Source organism: Poecilia latipinna, unplaced genomic scaffold (genome assembly GCF_001443285.1).
Source record: "Poecilia latipinna isolate Pla-1442-1.1 unplaced genomic scaffold, P_latipinna-1.0 Scaffold4058, whole genome shotgun sequence".
NCBI classification, from domain to species: domain Eukaryota; kingdom Metazoa; phylum Chordata; class Actinopteri; order Cyprinodontiformes; family Poeciliidae; genus Poecilia; species Poecilia latipinna.
Window position 1 is genome coordinate 1 of NW_015116674.1, and position 11,491 is coordinate 11,491.

At 46.8% G+C, this 11,491-nt stretch overlaps 1 protein-coding gene across 2 annotated transcripts in view; it reads right to left on the reverse strand.

Annotated features, from left to right (window-relative positions):
* Positions 1–12: 12 nt before the first annotated feature.
* The window catches only part of LOC106942127 (sodium bicarbonate cotransporter 3-like), a 24,088-nt gene continuing 12,609 nt past the window's right edge, over positions 13–11,491 (reverse strand). The window contains exons 1-7 of one of the 2 annotated variants that reach the window (XM_015025309.1): positions 6,451–7,178; positions 5,038–5,119; positions 3,808–3,948; positions 3,596–3,734; positions 2,703–2,863; positions 2,245–2,433; positions 13–779 (exon numbers count right to left, since the gene is read on the reverse strand). In XM_015025309.1, the coding sequence (XP_014880795.1) occupies positions 358–779; positions 2,245–2,433; positions 2,703–2,863; positions 3,596–3,734; positions 3,808–3,948; positions 5,038–5,119; positions 6,451–6,504 (1,188 nt within the window). In that variant the 5' untranslated portion in view covers positions 6,505–7,178 and the 3' untranslated portion in view covers positions 13–357. Of the gene's footprint in view, positions 780–2,244; positions 2,434–2,702; positions 2,864–3,595; positions 3,735–3,807; positions 3,949–5,037; positions 5,120–6,450; positions 7,179–11,491 lie in introns of those variants that run through there. The other variant, XM_015025310.1, reaches the window with a different exon arrangement.

Genomic DNA, 11,491 nt, shown 5'->3' on the forward strand with positions numbered 1-11,491 from the left:
CGGTCCAACGAGGTTTGTGCTGAGTGAGGGGAACCGGTCCAGGAAGCCGCTGACTCTGCTGGCCGTCACGCTCTGACTACTTCCTGTTTGTTTCAGAGCGACCTCAGTGATGACGAGTCAGCGCTCCAACTGGTTAACTGACCGGTTCTGGTCGGTACTGAACGACTCATTAATGGACCAGGTTCTGTGACAGCTGCAGCTCTGAGGTGTAATTTGTCTGACAGTAGAAGAGCCCTGCCTACATCTCCCAGAATCCCGTGCGGTTCTGGAGTTCAGTGAATATTGTATAAATGTTCTATCAGATGTATTATCGGTTCATGCTGATCATGTGTCAGTTATTGATTTATAGTCCAGGCCTCAGCTGATCCCAACCAGTGAAGGAGGTTCATTGGTCCCCAGATGACCTCTGACCCCAGGCCTGGTGTTAGGAGCAGCAGCTTCATGCCTCTTATTGCCTGTTTGGCTCTCAGGAGCGCCATCATTCATGTGAAGGTGCTGCTCCTCCTCCGGAGGGAAAACCACCACCTGGATCCGCCTGCCAGCGTCTCTGACGCCGAGTGGCGGTGCGGCGCTCCTCCTGAGGGGGTGGGGTCCAGAAGGGGCGGGGCCAGTCCGGGAGGGCAGGGCTCCGACAGGTGGCGCTCCTGGAGGCACAGTGCGGACGTGTTGGGAGGCAAGGAGGCGGGGCCAGAGAGGAGGCGACCAAACAGGAAGGGCGCCTGTGGGGAGGGGGGAGGAGCGGCGGAGGAGGGAGAGGCGAGAGGAGGACACCCCCTCCCCTGGAGAGAGGAGGGACAGGAAGAGACGCCGACGTCAACAGAGTCATGCTAACATGGAAACCAGCAGGAGGCTCTGGGTTTCCATGGAAACCGCCTCACTTCCCATCACTGGGATAAAAGCAGCGGGTTTGAACGTCGGTCAGAACGGAAATGTTCCCACCTCAGAATTAATCTGGATTCGGTGCAATAGATTATTTTCCATCCTAGGTCTGATTGGATTATCAGAGATTAACTGGAACCAGCTGCAGGCCGGGCCAGATTAACAGCAAACGCATTAATACACGTTGGCATAATCAGGAGTTACGACTTTATCCCGAAATTATCGCAACTTTCTTGTACTTCATGACTATTCTCTTATTACAATTGCTCTCATAAACGACGTTATTCTCATATTATAGTAGCTTCATTATGGTGATATTGCTGTAATATTAGTTATTCTCATATTACGACTTCTCACATAACTTTATTCTTGAGATGAAAGAAAGACATTTTTTTTAGCCTGAACCTTATAGTCACAAAAACTTGTAACTAATATTGCTAAAGCAGCGCCACAAAAAACTGACAACTTTTGCTTTTAATTATATTTATAAATGAAATAAAAACCGTTTAATGCCAACAATGTTCATATAAACAGAAAAATTATTTTAATGTTTGCGTGTAAAGATCGAGGTTCTGATCGAGTCCAAACCCCTGAAGCTCCAACATGGCGGCTCTGCTCTGTCAGCAGCTGGTTGTTAACCGTCCAATCAGCACGCTGGTTAGTGCCAACCAATCAGAAAGCAGCTTCTGCTGATCATTAAACACTCAGTTAGTGAATCAGAGACCAACACGCATGTTCATGCAACACGTCACACCAGAGGCCCGACGCACCAATCAGATCGCAGACTGAACCAAACTCTGCCCGGCGACTCAGATCTCAGGGAGAAAACAGAACGTCAGGTTTGGGTCGGAACCAGAGGAAACTAAACGGTTTGGCCTGTCACCATAACAGATGCTGCTGGACGATAAACTGCCCCAGAAGTTATCGCGATAAACGATAATATTGAGACCATTTTCAAATAATATGATTGTAATAGCATTAAAATGCAAGAACACTCTCTAAAACTTTAAATTCAAATGAACATTTAACATGGGAAAACTTTTTAAATATAACAAATGATTAAACAAACAAATTAAATGGATTATGAAGTTAAAAACTGTCCTACCAAAAAAGGTTTAGTTGAGGCCAAAACCCCATAGAAGATGAGCGACTTCTATTATCCAGCTAAATCAAGAAAATGTTTTCATTTATAATCCCATTAATTGATTTATTGCAACAGGCCTAATGGATAAATACAGACGGTGGAGTGCATGGTCTTAAACGGGACCAGAACCGGAGGGAGGTTCTAAACCCGACTGGGTTCTGTAGGTGGAACTGCCAGGTTTGAGCTGACGTTCAGGGATGGCAGCAGCGCCGCAGCCTCACCGTTGCGCTCCAGCAGCGTCGAGTCCGAATGCTTCTTGCCTATGTCTGCGAAGGAGCGGACCAGCGGGATGCGGTTGCTCAGCTTCTTCTCGTTCTGGTGATGGTGGCGTTTCAGCAGAGCCTCCCTCACCTTGTCCTGCTGCTCCGCCTCCAGCTGGCCGGTCGCCAGCATGCTGTCGATCACCATGTCTGGGAGGGGGTCGCCGCAGGGCGTTAGCATGTCATTAGCATGTCATTAGCACATCGTCAGAACGTTGTCAACACGTTTTTAGCATGTTGTTAGCACATCATAAGCATGTCATTATGTATTTAGTGGGTGGTTAGCACATCATCAGCGCCTTGTTAGCATGTCATTAGCATGTCTTTAGCGCATCATTGGCATGTCGTTACCGCGCTGTTAGCATGTTGTTGGTGTGTCCCCAGCCTGTCATCAGGTTAGCATGTGGTTAGCGTCTGACCTGCGATCTCGTCGATGCAGCCGGCCCTCATGTCCAGCAGCACGGTGCCGTTCATTATGCAGGAGCGAAGCTCAAACAGGCTGTGCAGCGACAGCGTGGCGACGTACGGCTTGCTCCAGCGCTCGCCGCCGTCCTCCACGTCTTCCTCGAACTTCAGCCACCTGGACACAAACATGACATCATCACCAACTTCCTGTCTGCTCCTCCTCAGCCTGGCTGGTAGGGGAACCCGATCCGTTCTCCAGGTTCTGTTTGGTTCGCCCGTCCAACGCCTCGTCAATCTGATGGTCATGTGACCCGGTGGCCTGAAGCGAGACTAAACCCAGAATCCAGAAGACTTTAACCGCCACAGCTGGGAAATAAATTCAGGAGCAGCAGCTCGTCATGATGAGAAGCAAGCATGAGATTTCCATCTCGTCTTCGATCTCGCTTAACGAGGAAGTAATCTGAACAAGTTCAGCGTCTGTCTGAACCAGAAACTCCTGTTTCCATGACTTTTGCCTCTCATTGTAACAGGTTCAGAATCTGGTTTTAATGACGTCAGCGTCTGATTTTGTCATTTTAAGTTGTCATTTAAACCAGCTTTTTAATAAAATCTGGTTTTGCTGCTGATTTTAGAGCTGCGGCAGTCTGTAACGTTTCTGTAAGTCTGAACCAGAACCAGCAGAAGCCCCGCCCTCTTTCATTCTTCTTCTCTCCAGAACGTCATGTGACCCGGTCAGCTTCAGGAGCTGATCCAGATCCCAGCTGCCGCACACCTCACCGCCGACTCCCTGCCCTCCTTCCTGCTCCACCCAAACATCATCATCAATCTACAGCAGAGTTCTCTGAATGCTCTGCTCGGTCTGATTGGACCGATTTACCGGATCAGAACCACTCAGAACCCGGCTCACCTGGCCGTCTCCTTCCACACCTGGACCTCTCCGTCCCTGAAGGCGAGCTCATCCAGTTCGGTGAACAGGTCGTGGGGGATGTGTTCCTCATCATCGTCTTCGGTGCCGAGGAGGAACTGGACCCTCTGGGACGGCGTGTCTGCGGCAGGAAGTCAGACTCTTCATCATCCTCATCAGATGTGTCTTGACACAGGAATCGGATCGGTACCGACCGTACGACGGAGACTCCCGGCCGTCCTCGTGGTCATCCCGGTCCCGCCGCCTGCGGTGATGGCGGTGTCCGCGGTGCCGGTGCCGCCTGCGGCTCTGCCGGCCCAGTGGGACGTGAACGCCGACGTACACGGCTCTGTGGCCTGGCAGGAGAACACACACACACACACACACACACACACACACACACACATGTTCACAGGAACAACAAATATCCACAAATACTAACATGAAACCCAGCAGAACCAGAGTTCTGATCCGGTCCAACAGGATCAAGTCCCGACACATTTGGGTGAAATTTTATTTTTTTTATGGAATAAACTCCCATCTGCTTTATGACTCTGATGTTTAATTCTGTTTGATGCCTTTTCTTTCTAATCGTAATTTTCGATCAGAATAAATTTATTGGCAAAGACTGAGGCACAAACTTCAGTTCCATCATAAATATTTACATTTACAGGAAATAAAATACATAGATGCATTTTCAGCCATTCTTCAACATAATAAATAGTTTTGCATCTTGTTTTGAAGTATTCTCCTTTTTTTGTTAGCATTTTAATAAATTTTCCACCTAGTTTGTACAAGTTTTGCATTTTTTATTACAGTTAGAAAGAAATAAACTTGGAGAAAATGAGATCCTTTATGACTTTAAATAATAAAATAAACCATGAAACGGACTTTTAGTGAAAGTGGAGCAGAAAATGAAGCTCCAGGAAACAGTGAGGTTCCTGATTAAAGTAAATTAAATCAAAGTTTCCAGAAGAAAAAATAAAAGAGTTAAAAGTTTTTTATGTTTAATGTAACAACCCAAACAGAAACGTTTTGTTTAAACCCAGACAGTGGAAATACGGGCGGAACGATTCGCTACTTTCTGTTTTGGGTGCAAATAAGGGCTGCTGGGGTGTGTGTGTGTGTGTGTGTGTGTGTAATACCTTGTGGGGATGATTTTCCTGACATATACCACGTCGTGGGGACCAATTGCTCCTTGTGGGGACCGGAGCCTGGTCCCCACAAGGGGAAACCCTGTTTTTGAGTCAGGGGTCAGAGTTAGGGCTAAGGTATGAATTGAGTTTTGGTTGGTTAGGGTTAGGAAAAGGGTAAAGGTCAGGTTTAGGCTGTAGAAATGAATGGAAGTCAATGGAAAGTCCCCACAAAGATAGCAACACAAACATGTGTGTGTGTGTGGTGTGTGTGTGTGTGTGTGTGTGTGTGTGTGCGCGCGCATCACTCACTCTCCAGTTCCTCTTTCTCAAAGTTTGTGTGCAGGGTGGTGCTGGTCTTGCCCTGGTCCAGAACAGCCTCCTCATCGTTTCCCTGCAGAGAAACAAAGACGATGAAACATTTTCCACTGGAGAATCAACGCCGTCTCCTTTTGCCTTCAGCCTTTTCTCTCCGACTCACTGAGACAAACTAAACCAAATGGGGAAAACAGAGTGGAGTTAATGGGAATGCATCCCAACATCCATGTGTAAACACGGTGGAGGCAGCATCATGCTGTGGGCTTATCCAGCAGTCCAACTGGAGCTGCAGCCTCATAACCTCCAGTTCTTTAGCTCTGAAAGCTGGACCAATCACAGCCCTCTGTTCGCTGCTGAGCCGCAGGAAGGGGGCGGGCTCAAGGGACTCGGCAGCCAATCAAAATGCTGGGATCAGACATCTGGAGTTTGTTTCATTTTTAAACTGACAAATTTAAATTTAAACTAAATAAATGAATAAAAAACAAAAGATAAAAATAAAAGTAAATAATTCAGCCAGTAAAACCAGTAGAACCAGGGCGCTTTGATGAGAATAAAATGTGATCAAATAAAATTAGATACAACCTGACAGTGAAAAGCAGAACAGATTCCAGTTCTGGATCAGAACCAGAACCACATCCAGCAGATTAGCTGCTCCTACATGGTTCTGATCCGAACCATACAACCAGAACATGACGCACCTCTGAGGGTTCACCATAAACCTGAATCTGACTGAAACAAACCCAACAGAACCGAACGGTACCGGGTCAGATTCTGGGTCAGAGCAGCCACACAGACCCAGGAGGTTCTGATTCTGCTCAGGTTCTGTTTCCATCTCCATGTCTGTTGGACTCCAGCTTCCTGGTTCTGGCTGCACAAACCGGGTTCATTTCATTTTTTATTTTATTCTCCATAATAAACTTTTAAAATCTTCCCCCAACATCGGCGCCGCGTCGCTTCATCACTTTAAAGTTCATTTTAGATTCAAAGCTTTGGTCGCCTCCTTCGTTCTCAACGTTTTTGTTTTACTGATCTGTTCTTCAGTTTCTCCCTGGAACCGACAAACAACCGCATCGGAACCAGAACCGGTTCTGGTCGGTTTGATCCAAGATATGATCCAGCCTGGAGGAACCGTGGTTGTCTGCAAGCCTGACCTGTGACCTCTGACCTCAGACCTCCCCTGCTGATGTTTAGAGCAGAGCTGGAGGGCAGCTCCAGCTCCTCTGTTCTTCTGCTTTCTGAGCAGGTCCAGCAGCAGCAGCTGACGTTCTGCTCCGACTCGCAGGACGCTCAGCGGTTCTGGCAGATCTAGACGTTTCGTCTCTACGCTCAGCAGGATGTTTGCTCCTCTCTGCTCTCATTTCCTCAAATGCTGCAACATGAAACTGGAGACGCAGCACAGATACGTACCGAGAGTCCTCTGGCCACGCGCTGAGAGGCCACGTCTGCCCAGAAGTCTCCCATATTGGACCAGAACCAGAACCAGAACTTCGCAGGACCGGACCCAGAACAGAACTGTCTGCTGCAGCTGCGGTTCAGGTATTTATAGCAGAGCGAGTTTCCTCGTCAGCAGCAGAGCCTGACGCTCTGCAGACAGACTGCAGGGGGCGGGGCTTCAGGGCGCCGCCCTCCTGGACAGGAAGAAGGTAAACAGAGCGGACCAGCTGAACTCCTGACCCGGTCCGGTTCACCTGCTGCAGCTGGACTCACAAACAGTTCACTGGAAACGGAGACAAAGAATGACACAGGAAGCTGAGAAGCCAGGCTGACCTCTGAGGAGCTGATTCAGCTAAACTGACCCTGATGATAAATCAGAATAACCAGAGGAGACGTCACACCGGGTGGGAGAGGAGCCACTGGTAGCATGTTAGCACACCTAGCATTAATAATTCCATTCAAAAACTCTTCTTAGCCCAAACAGGAACTAAAACCCAAACTGAGCAGCAGGGCCGGCTGAGGCAGAACCGTTCGCTCCGAGACTCGGCGTCTGCAGAAAGAGGAAACGTTTGGGGAAATGAGTCCCACCCTCTCCTCATCCTAAGCATTGGCCACGCCCCCACGTGTATCTTGGCTCCGCCCACTTTTGGGATATTTCATTCTACATTTGTCAGGGGGAGGGACTAAGCCCCGTCAGGGGCGGGGCTTAGTCCTGTCAGGAGTTTTTAACTCGTCGTTCAAACAGAGCTGCTCTTCAGCGCGGGGCGTTCACTGACCGCACAGAGGTGGGATTTAACAGCGACCAGTTGGACCAACCGCTGAGTTGCTGAGTCCACAAGAACCACCAGAACCAGGATCAGGACCAAGACCAGGAACAAACCAGGACCAGGACCAGAACCAAGATCAGAACCCGAACTAAGACCAGGACCAGAACCAGGACCAGTACCAGAACCAGAACTAAGACCAGGACCAGAACCAGGACCAGTACCAGAACCAGAACCAGAACCAAGACCAGGACCAGGATCAGAACCCAAACTAAGACCAGAACCAGAACCAGATCCACAATCACAACCAGAACCAGATCCAGGACCAGGATCAGAACCAGAACTGATGAACTGGGTGAGTCTTCCCTCCAGCTGAACCTTCCCCAGTAAATGGTGTGTTTGTTCCTTTAAGCCGGTCCAAATCTCTGCTGTGATTCAATCCAATGGGGCCCATTGTCTCCCGACCTCTGACCCCTGCAGAAGCCTTTTAATCTGTCCCGACTCCCTGTGGGAAAAAACCTCCAAGAAATCCAATTAGTCGAAGTGGAGACGGAACCTCTTGGCTTTCTCTGCATCTTATTGGCTCCTGATTGGACGGCGCGCCGTCTCCCGGCTCCTGATTGGCCGCCTCTCTGTAAACAGTCCCAGTTCACCGTCCCCCCCCTCCTGCTGGATCCTCCTGACTCCCAGTTTGTCCTCCGCTGGCTCAGGAATGCTGATGAGGAACAACGAGCCTGGACTGGATCAGAACCACATGACCCAGAAGGTTCTCCTCACTCAGACTACCTGATGATGAAGCTGACATGGCGTCAGATACCAGTCAGCCCACATCTGGGAAAATTTTTATTTTGGTGCTTTGGCTTTTCATCCACACTAAAACTCACTAAAATTATTTTTTCTTTAAATTCAGACCAAACTGGAGATTTGAGAAAATTCATATTTGTGTTTGCAAATATGGAGATTCAAGCTCCTCAAATTTCAGTCTGCGACGAATAAACCGCCAATAAATTTACAGATTTGCTTTGACATGATTTAAAGCAGTTTAACCTATAAATGAACCTCATGGCGCCATGTTTGATTGCCAACAGGAAGTGCTGATTGTTTTTGAAGCAATGTGATTGGCTGACAGGGTTTAGCTTAGCGCTACACTGCCCCCTGTAGGTCTGGCATGTGGACCAGATCAGAACTGAAAACCCAAACTGACGCAGACAGGAAGTCAGCTGCCCTTCATTTCCCATCTGGTTTCTGTTGTTCATCTTTTCCTGATTATTCCAGACAGAACTGTCAACTTACATTTATTATTTATTCAAAGTGTCCAAAATGGTAAAAACATTTATTTAACAGATATTTCATGTCATCTGGAATATTAATGCACTCAGAAAGAAATTAATGTGTTAAAAACAAACTACCGACTCGGTTGGAGATGAATTATCACAGCAGCAGGATTCCACAGAGACGCATCTCCAGCCTGCGCTGCTGCTTCCATATTAGGAAAACTCGACGGGAGGAAAACGTCTGGCCTGCAGCAGAGTGCAGCAAGCCCAGCAGGAACTGTGGGAAAGTTCACACCAGGCAGCAGAAAAACTAAGACATGCAGCATCAGGCAGACATGTTCAGACGCACCGCAGAGAGAAAGCCAGATCCTTACCCACTGTTACGGCCCCTGGCCTCTTGAGGCTGTGCAGGCTCCCTTTTATTATGCAGGTTCAACTGTGAGAGCACACCTTCCTGATTGGCTGCCTGGAGGCTGTAGAAGAGCAGCTGCACCATTGGACCAGCAGAGGATGGTCAAGCCAATCAGACGTTGATGAGGCTCACCTGCACCATAAAAGGCTCCTGAATTCATTCCTCTAGGGGGGCAGCTAATTTGAAGAGGTTCTGTGAAGCTGCCTCCTCTCTTTTTTTTTGGTGGTTGCAACTACTTTAAGCTAGCTTGGTCTTTGTTTGTTCCTGTTTGTTCAGTTTAGTTACTTTGACTTTGCTCCAGTTAAATATGAGTTAGAAGCCTGTGTTTGGGAGGCTGCGTGCTTCCCGCAGCCTCTCCTTTGTATGTGTTTTTTTTTTTGTGGTTTGTTTTGAGTTACTTTAAACTGACTTGTTTGGATTTTTTTTTTGTAACTTTAATTTGCTCCTGACATTGAGTTTGTTAATCCCTCTTTCTTTTTGCATTAATTGGGTTAAATTGTATTGTTTTGTGAAACTTTATTTTGTAATAAATCATTTTTACTTTACACTGTCGCTCCGGACACATTTTATGTTACTGCCCCTGGACCCCTAGACCTTGGGGGCGTAACAACCACAAACCGCTGCATGATCGACTGCTAAATACAGGAAATAACCAGAGCTGCACCGATTGCAGTTTTCTGGCCGATCGCAGATTTTATTAAGAATCTCAGACTGTAGATTCCAATTTTGGCCAAAACCGACATTTTTGTATAAAATGTTGCTGAATAAAGCAAGAAAGTTGCTGAGTTGCCAACAGTGAGGAGACTATTAACTGCAAACGTGCAGACAGGACCGCCATCGGACCGGTACCGCTGTGTAAAACCCTGACAGAGATCGGACCGGTACCGCTGCATCCCAACGTGAAAGCATCTGGTTTTTAATAAACTCACACCAAAAAGCTGCAGCAGCAGCCGAAGCTGCAGCAGCTGCAGTTTTTCTGGCGTTTCCATAACCTTGTGATCCTAGATGTTCAGATCATGCAGTTTCTTTCAGGTTTTCTCTGAATGATCTCCAGAATCAGAACGGCTCGTCACTCGGACGTTTCACTGAGTTGGAGGAATTTTCAGGTTCTCAGTAATTCATTCATATTGTTTTTAGAACTGCAGACGTTTCATCCAACGTGAAGGTTTCATGCAGCTGATCAGTTCTGAGGTTTAGAAATCTGTCTGTTTGCTCCAGGAGGGCTTTTATTTTGGCAGGTCAAAAGGTGTTTCCTTGTTAAAGGGCCCGTTGCCGGGGGAAACGGGTTCCTCATTCAGACCCGTCCCCAGAATCAGACAGAAATCAGCCTGTTGTTCTGGTTTCCTCTAAACGCCGTCCAGTCAGAGCCCAGCTGGGCTGTGACATCACCATGAGTCACCAGGTCGGTGAACAGTTCGGGCTTTGTTCATGGAGTCAGTCCAACAGTCATGAGGAAGAAGAGCCGACTGTGGCCACATTACGACCAATCAGATCAGAGCTAATTTTTAACCTTTTCCTGCCCAGTCAGCTGGTTTCAACCAGTAACTGGAATAAACTGGAAACTAAACTGGTGACGAATGATGCTAAAAGCACCAAAGCTTTTAATTAATTAGAGGAGAGACGATTAAAATGTTTCATAAAGTTAATTTTAGAGTCAGGATTTAAACACAATTGATTTAAAACGGCGTATTGACAAAAAAAGCAACATTTTCAATTCAAATTATTGAATAATTAGACGAATTAAACAACAAATATATTTCAGTTTTTAATCAGTTCATCAGGTTGGAGTAAAATATTATTCTGGTCATTCAGCTTTCCAGGGTTCAGGCAGACCTGATGAGGCGAGTCAGATCAATCAATCAATCAATAATGCCACATTTCCATTTGGATGATTTATCATTTTTCTCTTCATGCCAGACTGACAAAAGTCTTCAGTCTCAACTAAACTTCTCTTTTTTTAGAAGGACAGTTTTGTTTGCAGAATCTTCATAATTCATTTTATTTCTTGCTTTGGGTGTTTTGGGTGTTTAAAGCGGCTTCCCGTTCCACAGTTAAACGTTTATTTGAATTTAAAGTTTGAGAATCACCATTATATTTCTGGAAAATGGAACCAAATCATCAATATTATCCTCTACTGCGATAACGATTTATCGGATCATTCACTGAGCCTATTTACAGGTCTGGACTGCGGACGCTGACATTAGCACTAGCTGCTACTTGTTAGCACTGCTAGCATAACACCGCTGATAGGCTAACTCCTGTTAGCACAATAACAGTGTTTTCCAGCGTCCAGTCAGATTGCGTAGAAGCAGAACTTGTTGATGTTGGCAGAAACGCGGATCCAGACGGATGTTTAGAAAAACTGACTAGTTGTGATGAAGTTTTAAAATCTATTTAAATAATGAGTCAGGATTAACTCGTTTAAGTCAAATTATTATTATAATCCCGAGTCTGCATCGTCTACAGCTGTGGAGAAACGAGAGGCAGAAAACGAGGCTGAACAGGGAAACGTCGCTTCAGGCAAAACATTCAGCAGAAAACGCGTTAGCTCTGGTTGGGCAGCT